The 21,533-nt window shown below is 43.3% G+C and overlaps 1 protein-coding gene across 1 annotated transcript in view; it reads right to left on the bottom strand.

Annotated features, from left to right (window-relative positions):
* The window catches only part of epha6 (eph receptor A6), a 101,565-nt gene extending 80,255 nt beyond the window's left edge, over window positions 1-21,310 (bottom strand). The window contains exons 1-2 of the mRNA XM_040201635.2: window positions 20,641-21,310; window positions 13,128-13,192 (exon numbers count right to left, since the gene is read on the bottom strand). Of these exons, the coding sequence (XP_040057569.2) occupies window positions 13,128-13,192; window positions 20,641-20,719 (144 nt within the window). The 5' untranslated portion in view covers window positions 20,720-21,310. The remainder of the gene's footprint in view (window positions 1-13,127; window positions 13,193-20,640) is intronic.
* Between the last annotated feature and the right edge of the window lie 223 nt (window positions 21,311-21,533).

Raw genomic sequence — 21,533 nt, 5'->3', positions numbered from 1 at the left:
GAGATTTGGTCTCAGAGACTGTCGAGAACATCTCTACATTCAATACCCCTTTATTGCCTCCAGACTAATTTCTCACTCACCAAATAAAATGGAATAACATGTATGTACGATACCTGTGTTTGATTTGAACTGTAAACGTTATACTTCAATACTGAGAAAAGCTGAGAAATTACAAAATAAAATATCTGACTAATTTCAACATTAAACTGTCCCATTATAGAAAGACCAATGCTAAGCTGGGTACAAGCTTAATTTGACGTTTTTCTCAGTTGCCATATGTCATATTACACTATTATTTACCACAGAATCAATGCCATTATGCAGATTTCATCACAAATATGTGCGTGTGTGTGTTTCAGAAGTTGATCCATAGATAGTTCATTGGGGACAAGTGGGACTAAACTCTTTGAGTCTGACGGTCCTGACAAGACAGTCAATACTTTGATTGGGGAATTATAGTAATAGATTTCCACTGCATACTTTAGTACGTCCAATTCAATATGTAAAGTTGTGCCAGCGAGTTATATTGACATCATTTGACAGCGGTCAGTACCTGCATAACAATATCCAACCTGTCAGGTCAGACGTGTCTTTGTTTTTATGTTTCCGTATTGTGTAACGCTCAGTTTGCTGTAAAAAGATTGAGAACAGAATATATTTTTATTTTTATTTATATATATATATATATATATTTTTTTTTTTCCTTATTCGATTAACCCATTAGGTTGTATTTATATTTATATTAAGCCCAGAGGAGGCTACGCATTCAACATGTACACGTTCTATTCTCTTCATTGGATCTATAGGCAAAAATTACGGATGATGCAATCTCGAATTATGGAGCTTTGCTGGTGGGATACTAATACAACACGTAAATACACTATTCTGAAAGAATATCAGCCGTGTGATTAAATTATCGCTGTAATCGTTATCATTCAGATCCAGGCCTTGGAGGCAGATGGAGCCTGGACAGCACACACAAGTTGCACTTGCTATAGCTGACCGGCATCATCTGTTTCCGGCATGCTTCTCCACCACTGGTACCCCCGCAGCTGTGTGGCGGGCAGCTGATTAGCGACGTCCACATTCAAGGAGTCAAGCAGGATTTTTGTGTCGTCATGCAACACGGGGTCGCACCATGCAGACGCAGTACGAGCCCATCTGCCACACAACAAAAGCAACAGTGCATTCCTGCAGTGCATCTTTTGAATTTCGAGGCTTCTGGCCACAAACGGTTGATTCATTGATTTTTCTACTTCTAACTTATTAATACTTAAAGACCAGAGTGGGCTTTTAATCCGCTTATCATAGGACTTGAATTTATATTATGTTCTCCTGAGGTATCTGGTGGTTTGTCAGTGCTCTTTAGAGACGGCTTCTTTCATTTAAAACCAGTAGGATGGTACCCACATTACTCTTCACACACACACACACACACACTCACACACAACCCCGCTGCCCGTCACCAGCACATCCCCAAATCAATAGGAGACGTGAACGGTGGTGAGCAAATGAAATCCAAAGGCCCCGTGCTTCGCTCACTCCTGCATCCATCACGGTGGACGGGCGGCCAGCAGGGTGGAGCCGGAGCGCCCGCGTCCATCTGTCATCCACGTGGCGCGCTCGCAAAGTGACACCCTGCTGGGGACGGCCTCAGTCGTCCCCCTAAGAGAGCCGAGGGCACCGAAGATGGAGTTCGACCTGTGTTGACGGTTTAAAGACTGCCCAGGTTAGACCGATGTTTACTCTGGGCTGGTATCCGCTTGTCTGTGTGTGTGTGTGTGTGTGTGTGTGTGTGTGGAACACCCAAATGACACAGACGAAGCGGTGCCTCTCGAGTAGCATTCGAGCCATTGTGTAAACAACTCGGAAAATTAATGACAAACCAGTGAGCAAGACTAATAAAATTAAAGTGTACCCCTGAGGCATTTGATTGCAGGTTTAACAGTCTGTTGAGTAAATTCCACCCACTACTATGGAATTACTTCTTTGTTCAGGCATTGACGCCATAATAATTCATCCATACGCCTCTATCATTATCAAAAGGTGAGCAGTCATTGATTTTAGTAGTCATTTATAATAAAAGCGCTGACTCTGGCTTTCTATGCGTTTTTTTTTTTTTTTTTTAAATCCGGTCTGAACGCCCCTGTAAAACAACCAGCACAGAGCCAAAAGCACCGAGCGGAGGCTATTCCACGTTCTGCCCTCCCGTGACACCTTTGCAGAGTGCGCTTGTATTCACTTCTTTGAGATAAGCAGGTATTATGCGGAGGGATTGAGGCTGGAGAATAGAGAACAGTTTCACGTTTCTAAATGTGTTGGAACTGAACCTGACCTTAACCTCAAGCCTCGAGACAATGATGGGGAAAGGAAGAAACACCGTTGGGCCTAAGCCTCTTTTTTTTTTTCGGGCCAGAATAACTAATTCTAAATCTCATTTGTGCTGGATTAATTTGCTGTGTAAAGCCAAATGTGTTTTCCTTTGAAAGACAACGGAGTGGCTTATCTTAAATGCCATCGCTGTAATGGAAAATCATAAAATAACAGAGGCTAGCATGAATTCATTTAAACTAACCACAGCTAATGACGTCAATGAGTCGGTCTTTCAAAGAAACAGCTGCAGATGTATTGTTTGTCACTTGTTAAGGTGTCTTATCACCATATTATTCGATTCCAGTGTTCCTTTTACAATTAGAAAGCCTTTTTGGAAGTAACAATTGCCTGACACCAAGTTTAACCCCGAGGTTAAGAGAAGCACTGAGTCCCTTGAGGTTTGCACATTAAAAGCTGACACACGTCGACTCTGAGCAAACACAGACCAGCTCTTTCAGCTCAGGCAAACTGTGCGTGGGAAAAACGAGGGGGGAGGGAGGGGGAGGGGGGTAAAAGGAGCTTGTCGTTTTACATATCTATTTTTGCCAAAGAGGGCAGGCGGGCGGGCGGGCAGTCTGGAATGTCAATGTTTGGCTCAGCAGCCTCCGACTGATGCGAGATCACATTGACGGCTGCACACGGCGGAGGAAGCAGGGGTGCAGCCGCAGACAACTTAAGATAAGACAGGTCGCCCAGGTAGAGGGAAGCGGGCTGCACGCGCTCGCCCAGTCCACCCAGGTAATGGACTCAATGTCCGGTTGTGATCGTTTTATTCTATAAACAAGGAGGTAGCTTCTTATGAGCTATTGCAAATGTGACTTTGTGCTTTATTGTTTGACTTTAAATGAATGACAAAACGCCTCTGAGGCTCTCAGTTCTGCCTAAAACCCTTCAGCCCGTTCAGTATTGAGAGACAATCTTTTTTCTGATCTGCACTCATGATTTGAAAAAGCAGGCGTCTAACTGGTATCAACTTTGTCAAACACCGGAGTCAATAATGAAGTTGGCATTGTAGAAGGTCAGCACCATCTCGTTTGCTCTTTCCCTGTGCCCCACTTCACTTAAATTCAAATCTGCGGTTATTACAGCAACCCATTGGATTTCCTACAAAAACATAAATCCATGTCAGACTGCAGCTCAAGGTAGTACAGATGGTTAAAGAAAATAAGTGAAGTAACAGCAACAATTAGAATTAAAATAGCAAATTATATGTATCTCTAGCATTCTAACTTTTAATTTAGTCAATTAAACTGCTCTACCCCTCCAGACACACACACACACACACACACAACTGCAACACATTGCCTCTCGACTGTTTTCACAGTCTGCTGCTCTCTGTTGAGAAGAAGCTGTCAGAGGGACAGAGAGAGAAGGATGAGACAAAGAGGTAGTGAAAAGGAAGAAAACGGGAGAAAGATCAAGAGGACGGGCGGGAAAAGAAGATGAAAAGTGCCGTAGTCACAAAACGGTGAGACGGAGCGGAGAGGAAGGTGAGGAGAATGTGGTGCATGCTGGGCCGTTTGTTACAACGAGTGAGGACGATGTGTGTGTGTGTGTGTGTGTGTGTGTGTGTTGCAGCATTTCTGTATGCTTGAGGGGGGAAAGCCTCTCTCCTAACGACAGAAAAGATAAGGAAAACAAATTGAAGGAAAGCTTTCAAGGGATGCTTTAAGATAAAGATGGTGAGAATTAAGAAAACTGCAGCTTAAGCACAATTTTTTCCCGTGAACCGCTGACATTGAATTGAATGCAGAAGCAAAACACAAACTGGGGCAAAAAAAAAAAAAAAAAATGCTTTTCTATTTTTCCTTTCACCTTTTTGAAAGATATAAAGCAGCCAGACTTTAAAAAGATGAATCTATTACATTTTCCTGACAAGTGACCTTTCCCTGATGTGAACAAAAGTATTATCCTCTTGAGAGGAAACTAGAGAGTTTTGTTTGTTTATCTCCATAAATTTGGTGAACAAAACGACCAAATCTGCTGTAGGAACAACACAACATGATGCAGCCTGCACCTCTATAAAACCGTCTCAATAAAAAACTAACGTTTAAGGCAGGATTTGTTGCAGCGCTGTTGTCTTACCGCATTAGTTCCAAATTGGTGTACCTAATAAACTGGAAACTAAATTTGTGAGGTCTTCAGAACAAACGCATTCCATTCTGTTCAGAGATTTTAAATGAAACACTGAAATGAAACGAATTATAAAGCGGCAGTTTTATTGACATTTACCTTCCGGGTTTCAAGACCGTTTGTTTCTGCCTCTCAACCCATTTCTGCCTGCCCGTCTCGTCGGGACAGCAGGAGACATCTTCCCTCAGCAAAGACATCGGATTCCAGTCTGCAACGCTTAAACAAGCCTGACTGGAAATGAGTGCAGACAAAACGGGATTGTCTGGCCCGCTCGATCAATTATGACCGAGAGAGCAGCCGAGAGAAAGGAAGGGAAAGCATGCGGCGCGGCGCAGCTCTCAGCATCCTCACAATTTGCACGAAATGTTAAGTGCATTTTAGAGAGCACGCGGGACAAAACAATCATCTCAGATGAAACCAAAGCCTTCAATCTGGAGCTGCGTCTGAACCCCCTCGAACGCCCCCCCAGACACCTTCCCGTGCAGGATGCAAGATGTGGACTGGAGTTACACGTCAGAGCTGAGAGGAAATCAAGATATTTCTCTCTCAAAGTCTTTCTGTGTGTGTAAAAAATATACAAAGAGGACAAACTGTGGAGCTTCAGCGGAGGAATCTAAGCCGAGCGACCGCGGTTTTCTTCTATCACGGCTTTAACTGAATTATTGAGGGAGAATGAGAAGAATACAAATGAGGTACAACCACATGCAGCGAAAACTTACTTTAGAATAATCTGCACTTTTCCAACACTGAAATATGAATGCAGATGTTTCGATACTATTTTGTCCTTTGTCCCTGATTCGGATTCCTCATTACACACATTTCCTGGCTAAAAATATATACATTTATCCATTTGTTTCACTTCAACCCCAGATGTGTTTTTTTTACAAGTGGGTTTTTGGAAGCTTGGCAGACAAATGAGATGGGATGCGTGGACGTCGCCATCGCTGAGGCGTCAGTAAATTGAAACCACGGATGAAAGCGAGAAGAGAGGCGACGGAAAGGAGGCCGTTTTGTCCCGCGGTGCTGTGATCAATCTTCTGCTCCAGCATTTTGTTACAACATTCAACAAAACTCCTATCCATCCATCGGTCTGAACTGGGAATGAGGGGGATTCTGGGGGGCGAGTGGTGATCTATATTCAGATTTAATGAGCTGAACCGAAAGGTTTAAATGTTCCCCCATAAGCAATTTTACATATGAGTATGTAAACCCTACTCAAAATAAGCTGAAATATCACTTGAATCTGAGAGACCATTATCCGTGGCATTGTTATTACTGCCTCCCTCTGTACATGGGAGCAGGGTAAATACAAACTATGAATACGAATAAAAAACATCTACTTTTTATACTTATTTTATTCAACTAACGTGTTATGGCTTGAACATGTAGTGTCATATGTGTAAACCTGTGTACAACAGGTAAGCAATGGTTGATTGTTCATATTTAATGATTTTATATAGATATAAAACCATTAAATATGAACAATTAACCATTTGTTGATTCTCAAGGAGTCATTTAAAGTGATGGGCGTACATTTACAAATGACCCTCTTAAAGTTCTACTAATAATGCATTCTCCACTTTAGTTTGTCAATTACCCGACTCCCCTAAGACAGGCTTGTATATAATGTCAGTTTGGCCTTGACTAATCTCAGTTTGGAACCTAATAATTGGAAAATGTCAGGCTGGATTTTCTTCAATGGCTCTTTCCGAGCTCCAGACAATAAAAACAAAGAGATGACGATGCATTTTGTTCTATTTTGACCATTGAAAACAATAAACCAGGCTCGTCATGTGTGTGTGTGTGCATGTTCATAGTGGACGTGTCAGATCTTGATGGAGCTCTGCGATTGCTCTACTAGCACGAGGCTATTATATATTATAAGACGGGGACAGCCCCGGAGACAGAAATCCTGTTTCAATCAACCACACATAATCTGGGAGACAAAAGGCTCTCATCATGAAGGAAGTGTTTAAATCAGGAAATAAAAAAGAAAGAGAAGAGATTAAATCAGATTTGTGTGCAACCACCCAATGTCAGGTGAAAAGATACTTTGCACATGGACTAAAGCTGCTGGATGAGGGACTATTTGTGGTTCACAACTCATCATTGTTAAAGATTGCCATTTCAAACTACAATCGGAAATACATATCGTAAAAAAAAAATACAGTTTAAAACGATTACACAAAACCTTGAAAGCCCAAAATCCACCCAAAATAAAACAAATCCAATTCCCAACATCAAATATTAAACTAAAATATTAATGATTACCAAATCTTCCTACACCACATTGAAACGATTTCTTCACTCGGACATCTCCAATGTCAGATGTGTCATGAAGATAGTGTGTAATTTAGTGGATTTATGCACATGGAGCCTGTCAGGGCCTTTAAGGTATTACAATAATTTGAAATGAAAGACTGCTTTTAAAAGGTTTATCACAAGGTCGAAATAACCGAACGCCTCTGCTCATGTAAAGTCACATGATCTCGTGTGACTGGTTTCGTGAAAAATGTACAGTATCTACAGTAAAAAAACACACATTTGCTAGCAATACAGGTTCCAAAGTAAGATAAAATAGCAGTCTGGTCAGGAAGACGTAACGTCATTCACTGCTAGTAAAGTTGAGGTTCAGGAATGGAACACAGTGGAAATGCCACAGTGTCCCTGTGATATCGTTTTCTGATGCATAGCAAGTGAAACAGAAAGGGGGGTAAACAGCCTGGTGGAGATAAAGCAGTGTGTGTAACGGAAAGTGTAGATGCAGATGTGTCATTGTACAAAATCACTTTTTCTGTGAGTGTGACTGTAGAAGCACAACCAGAAACACTGGTTCACTCTGCAGCAGGTTTCCTGCTCTCTGTACAATAACAAGCTGTTTAAGTATAACATGTTTATCCAAATTATTTGATTATTTACCATTTTAGCTTGTTATAATAATTATAATAAAAAAAGCTAAATGTTGTACTTTTTCTTGTCTTTAACCTTTCCCTGTCGCAGACTTTCTTTGTCTTTGTTTCGGCTGCGTGTTTCTATTTCCCATTCAGTGCATTGAAGTCAAAAGGCAGCAAAGGTAGAACAAGTGGAGAAGGCGAGAGGATAAAGCTGATCAAATTACGAGGAATTTTGAGACTCGGGAAGAAGAGGACGACAGAATGAGAACAATACAAGGACGCTTAAGAAGGACAGAGGTATATTTGCCAATTCCAGAAGACCCGATGAAAACGTAGTTTTTTAAAAAGAGTTCTGGGTTACTTAAGGAAATAATGTCAATTAGATAGAGCCAGTAAAAACAAAAAAAACAAATATAAACCAGAATCATCACGATCTACACAATCATAAGTGTATCCAGTATGTAATAACGTTTAAAATACATGAATGTTTTCTTTAATTTAATTAGACCGAAGGAATGGACTTTCAGGTATAATATTCCTTTCCTGTGTTTCCAGGAGTGGAATAACGACTCCTGCACCACTATGCATCTGATGGCATGTTTTGCCCACATTGATTGGATTGTTTAGGCATGAGTGGTGAAATTGGTTCCAGTTAGAATTCCAGGCTAAAGCCACTCAGGGGCAGGAGCCAATGAGAGGCGGAGTAGGTTAATAGCTTATAAAACACAGTATTTTTCTTATCTATAAATGTCTTTATTTAGACTGTAATATTAATCTATCTGTATTTAAAACTTAAGACTTGAAGATTTCCAGAGTTTTTTCCTCTTCAAAAGAAACACGTCCGTCTGCATAAACAACACATCCTATTTTTCTCCGCTCCTTTCCATATTCACGTATCCATCTTCGTCATTCAACTAGGCACTGATACCTTTTCCCCTCGTCCCTCCTTCATCTTCTCCTCCTCTTCTTCTCATTTGCATCCATCCGCCCCCCCCAATCGCCCCCCTTCCAGCGTCCTTCCCTACCTCAGCCACACTGTATTCCTCACACGCTGAGGGTAAGCCCAAAAAGCTGTCAGAGCGCGTTCCGCTGTCAGCGAGATGCCGAGTGGGAGCGCATTAGATATTGGCCTCAGTGTGTCCCTGACAAGAAACAAGCCAATTAAGGAATCCCCCCGGCCCTGCTTAAGCCCGGTTATGGCAGAGGTCCCTGAGACGAACGCCGGTGTGCTAAATCATCATACCTTTTTTCTATATTACCGCTTCCGTGGGGAGAAGTGGAGTGATTCTGGATTATTCCCTTCCCCCCCCCCCCCCCCACCTCTCGATTTTTTGCAGCGCTGCCGGCCGTCACTCAGCAGCACGCCTTAGAGAAGTTTATCTGAGCTACGAAGGACACTGAAAATAGCGATTCCCCCCCCCCCCCCCCCCCGCTCTCCAGGCTAACGTTGTTAGGGATGCTCAAATTACTTTGAGATAAGCCTCAGGTCGTGTAGTTGCAATCAATTACTGTGGTTAAATATTGCAATAAAAAGATTAGGATTAGTATTGGGATGAAGTAAAGAGGCTTGAGAGGGCGTGCGAATGCTTTCTCCCACAGCCCATCCTATCTCCCTCTGTATCCCAAAAACTCAAAGCCTGAATCTGACGGCAATCCGCTGAAAACTTTCCCCCAAAACTGACAGACCTATTTTTGGGGACTTTATGTCAACCAGCATCACGCATGTCGCATTGGGGGAAGAGCTGGGTATTATTGTAGCACATTATCAATCTATGTGATGACAAAAGCAACAGTTGCAAAATCCCAAATGAGTTGGAATCCAACACTGTATGGATTCTATTCCCTGCTTCCCCTACCTGTCAATCACAAGTCTGTTTTTGCAGGGCACCGTTTGCAATAACTAGTTGCAAACGGTGCCGTCCGTCTTGAATTGCGGGACTTTATGGCAACCGTATTGTCACGAGAGCGGGGCACACGCTGCAGTACCTTGAAGGGCCGGTGCAAGCAGATGCAGCAGAGACCTTTTCCAGAAGCGGCTGACAAAACGAAGACGTGTAAATACTTAACCACACTTAAATTGACCTTTCTTTTCATTCAAAATCCTCCATCGCATCTGCATTCTGCACGACCGTGACGACAAAATGCACCGTCTAACATTTGACTGAGCAGTGTTACGGCAGCAGTAAACCAATGTGCCAGCATTCTGCTCCCCGCTTGCTGCGCTTCTATGCCCCCCGGTAGTGCTGACTTATTGGCTGCCCGGGATCCCCGACATTAGATTAAAAAAAAGGATTATATCCTCCCTTTACGATGGACAGCCATCGCTCTTTGTGGTCCGAACTGCCATTGTGATGTCAATGAGTGGAAACAAAGGGAAACATTAGGCATGTTTAATCCCTTAAAGCTGTTGTGTAATGTAATAAATAAGCAGTTCATCTCACTGGCCCGCACCCCACCCCCACGCTCACCACAGGGAAATGACTCATGCATATTTTAGCAGTGTGTCTGCCCCGTTCTGAGTGGAGCTTATTGTGGCTGCATGCAGACGCCAAATCAACCCCTCGCAACCTTCTCCTCTCTCCTGTCGCTCCCTGTCATTCAGCCCTCGGACGCGCCGTTCTTCATCGCTACTCAGCATTTCAGAACATGGAGAGCGAGACAGAGAATAGGGGACACGCGTCTTCGCCTCATGGACAACAACCACCCCGCCTCTTTTTCCACTGAGGAATCAGCCCGCCGCCGGCGCTCTCAAGCACGCACAATTATTAACTTTCACTTCAGGGAAGCTTTTCAGAGTCAAAGTCCTTGAAAGACACGGTATGGATTAATTGCTGTTCAATATGCATTCATCTAATGAGTAAAAGTTTGTGTTTTCAGACTCTGTGAGTCATTAACAAACATAACCGTCCTCTGTGCACGGTTTGCCCTCGTGGGCCAAATGAAACAGGTCTGCTTACTTTCCAGGCTGGGAAGGTCAAATAATCAAAGGCCATCTTCCCACTGAAGGCTGGGCATGGCCATTATAGGCTTTAACAGGCTGCTTCAAAACAACTGTACCTCACATGTTTGTTTGATACAAAACGAAAAGCTGTTTTGATGTCCAGCTAGAATATAGGTAAGTATAGCAACTGAGAAGTATAGCTTTACTTATGGGTCTAATCAGGGCATCATATGCTTATTCACCATCCTTAACCAGGTAATAGTTGCATTTTAGTGACACAGTACTACAGCTCTTCTTATGTAGAGTAGTTAAATTAATATTTTAATATTAATTATATAATTTTTTAATTTTTTAATTTTTTTAAATATTTTTTGCAATAATATTTTTTTTTACAAAAAGTAAAGAAAAAAAGATTTTTCATTGTCTTTACAATAGATTTGACATTTTAGCCATTTGGCTGAGTAAGCGGCGCCAGCGTTGGAGAGGCGCTGACCACGGGGGAAAACACCAAAGTGAAGAAAGCCACAGTGTGCAGTGTTTTGATGCCGGCAGGCTCCCACTGCGTGCGCTCCTCAGGGTTCACCTTCCCCTACAAAACCATTCACCTTACTCTCTTTACAAGGGTTGTTTACAAGCTTTTGATAAAAACGCATCCATAAATACACACCCAATTTCCACTTCACCTTCAAACTCACATCATACGACCAGCCATATTCCTGGCAAACTCATCACCAGGTAATCATGTTGGACCAGTTAAAATTATTTTAAGACGTGCATTGGGCAGAACTGACTGACAGCGGGTTTACATCCGGAACTCAAACCCGTGTGCGACTGTGATAGGCGGCTGCATGCCGAGCTGCTGTATGGGACTGATACCAGGCTGTGTCTAATATGGTGGGGATTGACTTCCTCTTGCCCGCCTCCCTGGTAGCGAGGGGGATTTAAACTATTTTACCTCCCCAGATCTTGCACACCTTCCCTCCGGGGCCTCTCACCTCCATTGCTTAAATATTAATGGTGAATCGGGGGGTTGGCGGATGAGTGAGGATGGTGGCGGGCTGACAGCTTAATCATGGAGGCAGCAGCCTCCCTGTCTCCTCTTTCCTTAATGCTGTGGGCGGCTGTCACCACGACCTACATGATGTAATCACTTCCATAACCCTGATATGGGCCACCAAGGGCCTCGCAGGAAGAGATAGAAAGACAGTGAAGGGCTGGGAGGGTTCGGGGGGGGGTGGGCCTCAGGGATCTCTCAGCAAAGGATCATGTCAAGTCAAAACCCATGGAGACTTTGTGTGGTAAGTGTGGAGTTGTACGGAGAGTGGAGGATGGAGTAAACACTACATAGCTCGAAAATGAAAGAGAATAAATGATCCATACTGCCGGGCCTGCCAAACACAGTACGGGCAGAGAGTTCAAAATGAATCCCTACTGAAAAGTTCAGCTAACACGCTATCTTTCCACTACTTTGTGTTGACGGTACTGCAGGGCCGTTGGATTTTTGCATTCGATTTTAGGTTGATGGCACGGACACTGGAGGATGCAATTGACGTTAAAATAACGTCAGGGTCAACCTTTTTTATTTAAGATGTATATGTTTCGGCGCTAAAGAAGCTATCGTGCTTTGGAATGGTAAACTACACGCACACAACGTCTGTTCACACCGCAAACATCAAGACATAATCAGTAAAACGACATTGTAAACATAATTCTTCCGCTCAACAGACTTATTTATAAATCTTTATCATGTCACGAGAAAGTCCCATCTGATTAGATACAACACGGATCAACGCTGCACCACCAGGCAGTAACCTCATCGAGTAAAGCACTTGACATTTTGAAAGACACTACATAAAAGAAGGTTAAAGCCCGAGGCATTTTCCTGGCAATAAACCATGGATTTGTTACAGGTATACAGAGGGAAACTAGGGAGTTGGACATGGTCAGACAAGAACTGCTTGGAGTTGCATGGACAAAGATGGATAGCCAGCATCCTGTTATCAGTCTCCATCTTGAATTAGATTATGGCTCTTGGTTAATTAGGTATGGGAATAAAACTAGCAGTGTGAAGGTAAAAAACGGGTTGGAAGCAGGCCAGTTCTGTGACTGTTGTTCAATCAGTCCATCAGGTATTCTGACAGAACACGAATAGAGAAGTTTTGATCTGAGGACACTGCATGTTGTTGTCAGCCCGTCTATATTTCATTATTATCAGACCTTCAGTTTGTCACTTGCAGCAGTTTGAAAAGTTTAGATTTTCAGTTGGACAAGATATCTGTGAAGAGCTGCAGGCATTTACTGCAAAAACAAAAAGGGAATAACCTTTCGGGAAATTGGCCGACGAAAGTACAGACTACGGTACAGGCCATGCTGTTACCGTCACTCTAGGAGCTGACAGACGAACAGATGAAAGGTAGAACACTACGTTTTTGCAGTACACGCTTGGCTTTGTGAGCACAGGCTAGACTGATTTGTCCGACTATGTATGCGTTTCTTCAGCAAACATTTAAAGAGTCAGTAAAATATTCATACTTTATACTTAAACAATTAGGAAGGGAAGATTGATGAGCATCCTTAGAGACCGTGGCTCCTTCTCTTTCTCCAAGTTACAGTATTTCTCGTTTGGACAAAGGGGTAAAAAACAATGTGAATAGGAAAAAAAGATCCCAGCCTCCCATTCTGACCTTTTAAAATCAACATAATTGAGGTTATTGATGCAGATATGGGCATGCCGTTATAACACGACACACTGGGAAGTCAGTTGAGGAAAGAGATGTTCTCCTTACCCCGTTTATAGGATACGTCTTCCATCCGAGCTCTCCGAGCACCGACGTCGTATCCAGCAGCACGACTGAAATGGGGACAAAAAAGGAAATTACAAGCGTTAGCAATCCGTCAAAACGCAAACACTCCTATTTTAACACGCAAATTGTATTATCAGTCACAAGCGGGATCATTTAGACATTTTTTAAATATTAACAGAAATGAGTTTCCTGGATGAATATTTATGAGCGTGGCGACGTATACAGTCGGTGTAACATTCTTCCCTACTTGCGACATAATTTGGGAACTGATGGATTACAGGTGGATTGCTGTACACAGACCATTCCCTCTCCTGCCATCCCTTCCCATTGAACGCAACACGCTTCCTTCTGCCTGGGACTGAGCCTCTTCAAGACATATAATCAGGGAGGGATGTACCCTTAATTCTTCTTATTCCACGAGAAAATGCGCTTCACCAAGCTGATTATTCATCAATATTCTGGTATAGTGTTTAGGAATGTACATTAGAGCTTTAGTACAGTGATATTAATACACAGTGGTATTAATACCGGTGGATCATTATTATAGTGTGAGTTCCGTATGACCTTGCACGTAGTGTTGAAAGGAAATTTTGCACTGAAACTATTTCCATCCACGACAATATTTTGTGTCTTAGTCTCAAGGACAGAATATTTAATAATTCAGGGGGAATGTGCCTCTTTACAGAGAAAAGGAGCAGACACAGCTTCCTCGATTCACCTCCAGCGTGATTCCAGTATGCCTCCACTTACATCCCCAAAATGTTTTTAACCTAAACATTAGGGAATAAACAATTATCGCAAATGTTGTTATATTTTCTGAATCCATACATATTACATCAAGCCCATCCAGTCACGTGGTCAAATGCGCAGTGCTTGTGACGACACAGTTATATCCTCATTATGTGTGGATGCGTCAGGACGCAGGTACGGGAACCCAACTGGGTATCAGTGCCAGAGTGAAAGCTGTGCAAAACACAACAGTAGACTCAAGAGGTTTGAGTCTAAGCCAATCATTTATCTCACGTGCTGTGAGTCATCAAAAATCTGTCGACAAAAATGCCATCTTCAAACTTAAACTCTTAAATTCCAAGCTGTGAACCCCACATTTATTGTAGAAACACGGATTTCTGAATGATTGTAGTGTATTTGACCTTTTAAGAGTCAGTCAAGACTGTCCACTTAGAGCCCTGTAAGTGTCCTTGAGGAGGCACCACACATTTCATTATTAACATCACTGCTTTGCGATTGATAGACGTAACGACTGGATGCACTTGAGAGGAAGTATTAGTTGAATTGTTCTGTATTATTATTTGCAAACTAACGGTGATATTTGCAAATTAAGTGATATCTGTGAATGTACCCTGACAAGATAAAGGCAACCTTGCAGAAGGAAGAGACGGTTTTGATTCTCTCTGTTCCGGAGCTACGAGCCAGTACACCTTTGATGGAGCGTGGTTGACAGATATTGCCCAAGCATCTGCTCACTGAGCTTTTCATTGTGCATACGTGTCATATACAACTCAATGCTCCTCCACTTCCCCCCGTCTCAGAGAACCGGTATATGACGCACACTGGCGCGACACCTGTTTAGGAGCCAAACAAGTGTATCACGACATCCGAGAGTTGCGAAAAACGTCCAGGATGTGCGAACCCTGAGATGTTGTTCAGCAGGCAAATATATATAGAACAATTGCAGAAAAAGCATACTTATTCTAGGACTTTGTGACTCGCAAGCTGCCAGTACAACAGCTGCCAAATGATTTACCAGAGTTAAATTCACTTTTGGCCACTTGGGGCAGCGCAAAAAGTTCGAAGCAATCATCACCTTTAAGAGTAATATGCATTATTGACTAGTTGCACATATTGTGGAGTAAATCTGAACTGACATTAGCATTTGTGTGCCTGAACACCCAGTGAAGAAAAGGGAAATATCTGTGTCTCCAGCACCTGTATACTCCTCTATGTTCACCTGCTCGGTGCTGTTAGGTCCTGAGTCTAAAGTGAGTTTATTCAAACTCTACGGCTTCCTGCTTGAAATGGGTCTACGATACCTGTGAGGGTAAAGAAAACAGTGAAGAGGACCCGAACAGTATTAAAGTAGTATAAAAACTACAAACATAATCTAAATACAGTACATAGCTTCTGGGAATATTAAGTAGGTATTTTACCACTTAAGCAGTCGTTTATTTGCCTTTATTCCCATTTCCCTTGACATATGCAGGGAGAGGTAAAAGCAATGAGCTGCTGAGGTCATGTTAATGGAGCGGGAACTCTTAGTGTGCCAGACAATGCATTCTCAAACATAATGGTTGTGTGTGCTTCCTGAAGAAGAGATTTGATTTCCCTTAGATTTAAAAGGGAAGTATGATAGAAATGTCATCTGTAGAAATATTCTCTGTGAGTGACTGACAGCCCGGGTGAGTGGCATCCAACTTGGTAGAAGGGTGAAGCACGGGCCAAAGCAGGGAATCTGAATCGTAGCGAGAAATACTAAAAATTTCAATGTTCAATTGTGAGATAGAGCATTTTTCCGTGGTCGAGGTCTGTGCTCTCAAAGCGGCCTTGTAGTTTTTTGTTGAGGAAAATTGAATTTCTATTTCTCAGGCTACCTTCCAAGTTCTTTTTCTGTTTATTTCAGACAACTTGAAAACATTGAGTTAACTAACCCATGTACTGTTGAACATATGCATAGATAATGATCATTGATAGACATGAAAACGTAGGAGGAGGATGATTCAAGGTGATCACACTGATTGACCATCCTGTCCAACACAGCCAAATAAAGTCTACAAATGATCGTTTCACAGTCTTCTTCCAATCTGCTCCTTTCTGCTTTGCGAGGTTAGTTTAATATTTCCTTCTCTTTCTGTGCTGGACGACTAGCTGGCAATACAATGGTGTTAATGGACACCATTAGACTACCGAAGGCAGGTAAGCACTAAGCAGCACGGTCCCTGGCGGACAGCCTAATTACCTAGAATTGGCCGTGTTACTCAGTGCAGTAAGCAGTTTCACACTTTTTCTATAAATAAAAAACAGCTGATGAACATTAGTAGGCAGCGTGAAGAGGTATCCAACAGGGAACTTGGCCGTGCTGGCCCAAAATCTGGTTTTCAAACTTTCTAACAGCTAAGAAATATAATCTTGATGGACAAGTTGTACAAAATACTGGAACAGCCGCAGCGATAGTTGTGCATCTCAACAAATTGTGTCCCGGTCTGTTGGACAGACAACAGGGGATGGGCCCTAAAAATAGACTGGGCCAAAACACATGAAACCGTTGTGAGGTAAACTGGAGGGACGCAAACAGGAAACATTACGGACGACGCCACAGTCAACAACGGAGAGACAACACAATGAACAAAAAAGAAAATAGCCAGACCAGAAGACACAAACAAACTAAACCAACATGACGGCATACTGTATATTAAAATGGGACAGTACAGAATCTTTTTTTAAACTAAAAACTACTTCTTAATTTTTTTTAAACTAGCTTTTTTCATTTTCCAAAATGCACTCATTCTCTCTCTTTCTCTCTCGTTATCTTTTGGCGAGGCACCCACAGACCCTGCCTGGAGCGGAGGGTCCTTTGGGACTTCCACTGGTTGGATATAAATAGAACATGAGCTGGCCAACTCATAAATATATGGAGCTACAGCAGAATGATGACATCTCATGTCTGTCCTGCGGGCTTCTCGGGCCACACAAACACCTGAAAATAACTACAGCCTGCGCAAAAGACCCAAAGTCAGCCTCGACCAGTGTTGCGTCATGTCAATTTCGAATCGGGAACAGTTTGAGACAAAAGTGACACCAGCTGTCTACAGGTGTACAGGCTACATCGTCCCCTCGTTTAAGAAATCCTGCGAAAACATCGCTTTTCAGTGCAATATAACATCGGAGTTAAAAGGCTCCTGGATGCCGATCGCAGCGAACAGCGTGCTCTAAAGACAAACACCAGCATTTGATGAACAGAGGGTTTGGAAAATTGATTTTGGGGAGTGTTTAAGTGAGGATTGCACACTGTCATTTACTGGTGTAAACAAGGCGTATCATCCACTGCACAGGCTGGATGATATGCTGCTTATATGTAAGACTTTCCATAGCAAAGGAAATCCGGCAGGCATGAGAACATTTTTAACACTCTCTGCATTTCTCCGAGATCAAATCAAGCCGTTCTCTCGGCTTCTTCCTCTTCTTCGGGGGCCCCTCGGCGTCTGATTCACAGCGACTGTGATGACGCACGGCTCCACCCAAAGTCTAAACTCACCTGCATCATTATGGGACGGCCAAAGAAACTGATGGAGTATTTGAGAGGCGTGTGGACTGGTCGGTGGAGGACTTTTACCGTTTACTCTTGCAGTTTGTGGTGTTACTCTGCAAATGTGACACTGCTTTGCCTCAGTTTTTCGACGTCGGCGGCTGGTCACATGACCCCTAGGAGATTCGTCAGTCACTTGAGTCGCTACAGTGCCTGACTACTTTCAGAACTGGCGCTAAAGGGCCACCGAGGGTGTCGTCTGCTCTCTAAGCGTTTGTACATGAGAGATTGGTAAAGGAAATTAATGCACATTTGAATTGGCCATTCAGTGCTCGACTGCTGCTTCAATGTTGAGCGTAAGCATGTCGCAGTTATGGCGCACACCGGCAATGAAAACAGGTGTTTGCAATCTGCTTTCAAAGGAGCAGAACATGCGGTGATATCATTGATTAGGGTGGAGGAAGAAGAGAGCTACAGCAGTCTTTCATGAAATCCCTTTTTACATTGAGTGTATTTGTATGTCATTCACGAGTATGAAAACCTCTTGTAGTTGCTTTTCCAGTTTTCCATTTTTATATTCAACAGAAAAAAATGAAGCAGCTCCTGAATTATATTTGCTTGACTATTCATGACTGGTGAAGAGTTATTTACCTCAAGTGTCAGGTATGAAGTGGATGCTGCTTTTGAGCAAGCTGAGCACTGTGTGTGTGTGAAATCATCTCCATATCTCGAGGTAGGGGACCTTCATGCAGATGACACCCCTCTGGCATGGCTTGCTAACGCACAACCTCGTACATATAGGAATACAAAGCTAAGAGTGTAAAAAATGACTAATATACAATTGCTCGTTTGCAATTGCTTGATCGTGAAAGTCTTAGATTTACACAATGTGGCCTGCGAGCCAAAAGGTGCAGAGTGAACCGTTTTGCAGCAACTGTGAATATATTGATTCATTGATTTTCCCCTGAAAGCAGACTGCTGGTGACACGCTGTCACATTCTACAGCAGTGATGCCAAAAAGAGCAAACGCTTTACACGGACGTCCATGTAAAGAAATGCAGAAAGCTTTTATTTTGACACTGATTTGCTAAATCCTTTTGTGTCTTGCCATCTAAACTTGTAAGTAGCCCAATAAACGGATTCCTCTAATGCGTAGCAATGGCTTTAAACTTGTAACAATCCAGCAGTTTGTCATTAAGATGCATTTGACCCAAAGAAATGACAGTAACATGTGATGTTTTATACTAAAAATATGCTTATTCCCCTTTTACAAAGATTAATGGCTAATTTTATTTAATTTTTTAAACTTCTGTGAGTAAAAAATAAAATCTATTGGAACAATGTACAAAGTGTCGATCAAAAATACCTTTTTATTTGCTGGTTTGAGAAATCTTCTGCTCGGTAAAAGAAAAGGGCTCAGGAAATGTTCCTTATAATAAATATAGCTGCCCCCAACTTCATGAGGGAGGGAGAATGGAAAAAAAAAGTTGATGAAAGTTAAAGATAATGGGAAGAGATCCATTGGTGGGGAAAACATGCTTGCTCAAACTTGGCAGTGAGTGAGTAGAGATTTGTTTATAACTGTCTGCAATCCCAGTAGGGTTGATGTGAGGGATTATCTGATGTGTTGCCGTGAACGGAGGCACGCAGGCGAGAAGCAAAAGGTGATTGGTTTTTATTGTTCTCTCCTAACAGTTGACATCTCGCCCAATTTCGTCTGTGAATTCCCCTCATCTTTGTGAGTTGTGTTTTTCTGTGTTCGTGCGTATCAAACTGCACTAGGGCGACCCTGTGTAATGGTCATGAGGTTGCTGGATCGCAACATGAATTGGGTGCGAGGGTGGAAAAAGACAATTGAATCCAAATGTAGTCTCCTCGAAACCCAACATTAAATGGACCTCAACGAGCCACGCAGCACAAACCTGAGAAGATTGGGGCGAAAGCAATACATTGAGAAACAATCGTGATTTGGCAGGCTGAAAAAAAGAAAACCAAATCCCTTGGCCCCCCGATGAGACACTTTTCTTCGGCGTGATGTTTTTTTTTTCTTCTATTCTGAACTAGACCACTCTGGAGAAGCTGGTCGCAGCCCGGTCAATATGACAGAGCAAAGCACAATAGAAAGCAGACACCAGTTCAATCATTCAATCTGTGGCAGAGAAAAACACAGAGTGAGGCTGTTATGTAGCAGCTGTCTTGGGGAACATGAAATCACTCCTATTGAACTAAGAGAACAATAAAATATAACCTGGGGGGCCGATCCCGCTGTGTCCCGCACAATCAATAAGACTATTTTAAACCTCACTGATGCTGCAGCTGCATGTGTGTGTGTGTGTGTGTGTGTGTGTGTGTGTGCACGTAGAGCGACGGAGAGAAACACACACACACACACACACACACACACACACACACACATACCCATTCCCACCAACACTCAGGCATGACATAGAAAGGCAAGTGCAATGCAAAATAAGTGCACGTGCAGGAGCCCGGTGCTTGCAATGCTACTTTGACACTGTACCCGTACAGACATCATGTGCATCAAAGAGCAACACAAAGTGCACACACAAGTACGTTTATGCATGCAAGTGAACAAGGACAAGGCAGCTCAGAACCTTTATGCGTGTAGGTGTGTGTGAGTGTCTGTATAAAAGACCCAGAGCACAACACATACAGGCACACACTCCGTCCCCCACCTCATAACTCAATGTGCGGCCGATGTGTTGTACTGTCTGCTGTGTCAGTTTCCGTCCCTTTGTGTGTGTGTGTGTGTGTGTGTGTGTGTGTGTGCGTGTTTCGTCCTGTGTTTGTGTGTAATTAAGGGCGCTTCAGGTTTGTCACTCCAGCAGCTGATTTGAATAAAACACGTATTCCGTTTCCTTATGTTTCAGGGTTGGGATAAAAACGGAGCTGGAGCAATCCATTGAACTCCAGTGGGAAATAACACAGATTGAATCTGAGGCTGCGATTATTATAATACGATAATGAATTTTATTAAAAAAAAAATAAAAAAAAACATTGCTGCAGATAAAATCCTCAATGCCTTTGCGCAATACCTGGATGAATATCAATATCCTTTTTTTTTGTGCTGAATCGCTGTTATGAGTTATTGGTTAAACCCACTCAACGTTACTTGGAAATAGTGTGTTACTTTAGTGGTTCTACCAAACCGTCTCCGCACCAGCATGTTTAAGCGGAAACAAGTTGAAGGTAGGAGAGAAACATCTAACTCACCTTGGTTGCTGGAGCTGAAGCGAGTGAGGGAAAATCCGAGAAAGAGTGAAACGAGCAAATATCTGTTTCCAAAAGTCATGTCTGCTGCAACACGTCGGACCTTATACGAGGTACTTCTAGCCGAGAGGTGGTCTGAGATAAAGCGCGGCTGGATCCACCGCGAGCACCGATCCAATGGTCCTTACATTCGGTTCCGGTGGGAGAAACCCGAACGGAACACGACGGGATCCATACCGGCGGCGATGGCGCGCAAACCGAAGGATTTAGTATAAAGTGTGCCAAATATATCGAAAGTGAACGAAAAAACAAATAAAAAATCAGACAGGTGAGAAACACCTACAGCTCGTGATAACTTCGCACATTTCCCGCGGACTTCACAGTCCCCGATGTTGCGTCGTTTTCCGGGAGAATCTGAAAATGTCCATGCCGAAACAAGCGCGTCTCCGTGGCGCACAGAGTCGTGACGGACTTTTTTGGGAATCCTCGTTGGCACCGCGATGCGGCGCGCGGACCGCCGGCTCGCTGTCTCCAGCCCGGTGTTGCTGCAGCGGCCGGATGGGGTCGCAGGAGCCGGTGGACGGAGGAACGGAGGAACGGAGGAAGGTTTCGGCGTGCGGAGGAGCAGCACAAGCGGCGGGTATACGCGGGGAGACTGCGCGCATCTGTGCAGGGCGCTCGGCGCTAGAGGGGGTTAGCTGACAAGGCAGTGGGGTGCGTGCGTGTGCGCGTGCGTGCGTGTTATCTCATTGGTTCAAGTGCAGGGCTTCCCAAATTCTTCCACCAAGGACCCCAGTGTGGGGAAGTAGAACCCCGTCGGAGGGAAAAGGCCGTCAGTACCCGTTACTATGGGATGTGAAAATGCCCCATTGGAGGTGCAATAATAGACAGGCTCT

Source organism: Gasterosteus aculeatus, chromosome 16 (assembly GCF_964276395.1).
Source record: "Gasterosteus aculeatus chromosome 16, fGasAcu3.hap1.1, whole genome shotgun sequence".
In the NCBI taxonomy this organism is placed as follows: domain Eukaryota; kingdom Metazoa; phylum Chordata; class Actinopteri; order Perciformes; family Gasterosteidae; genus Gasterosteus; species Gasterosteus aculeatus.
This window is presented reverse-complemented; position numbering and strand designations above follow the sequence as displayed.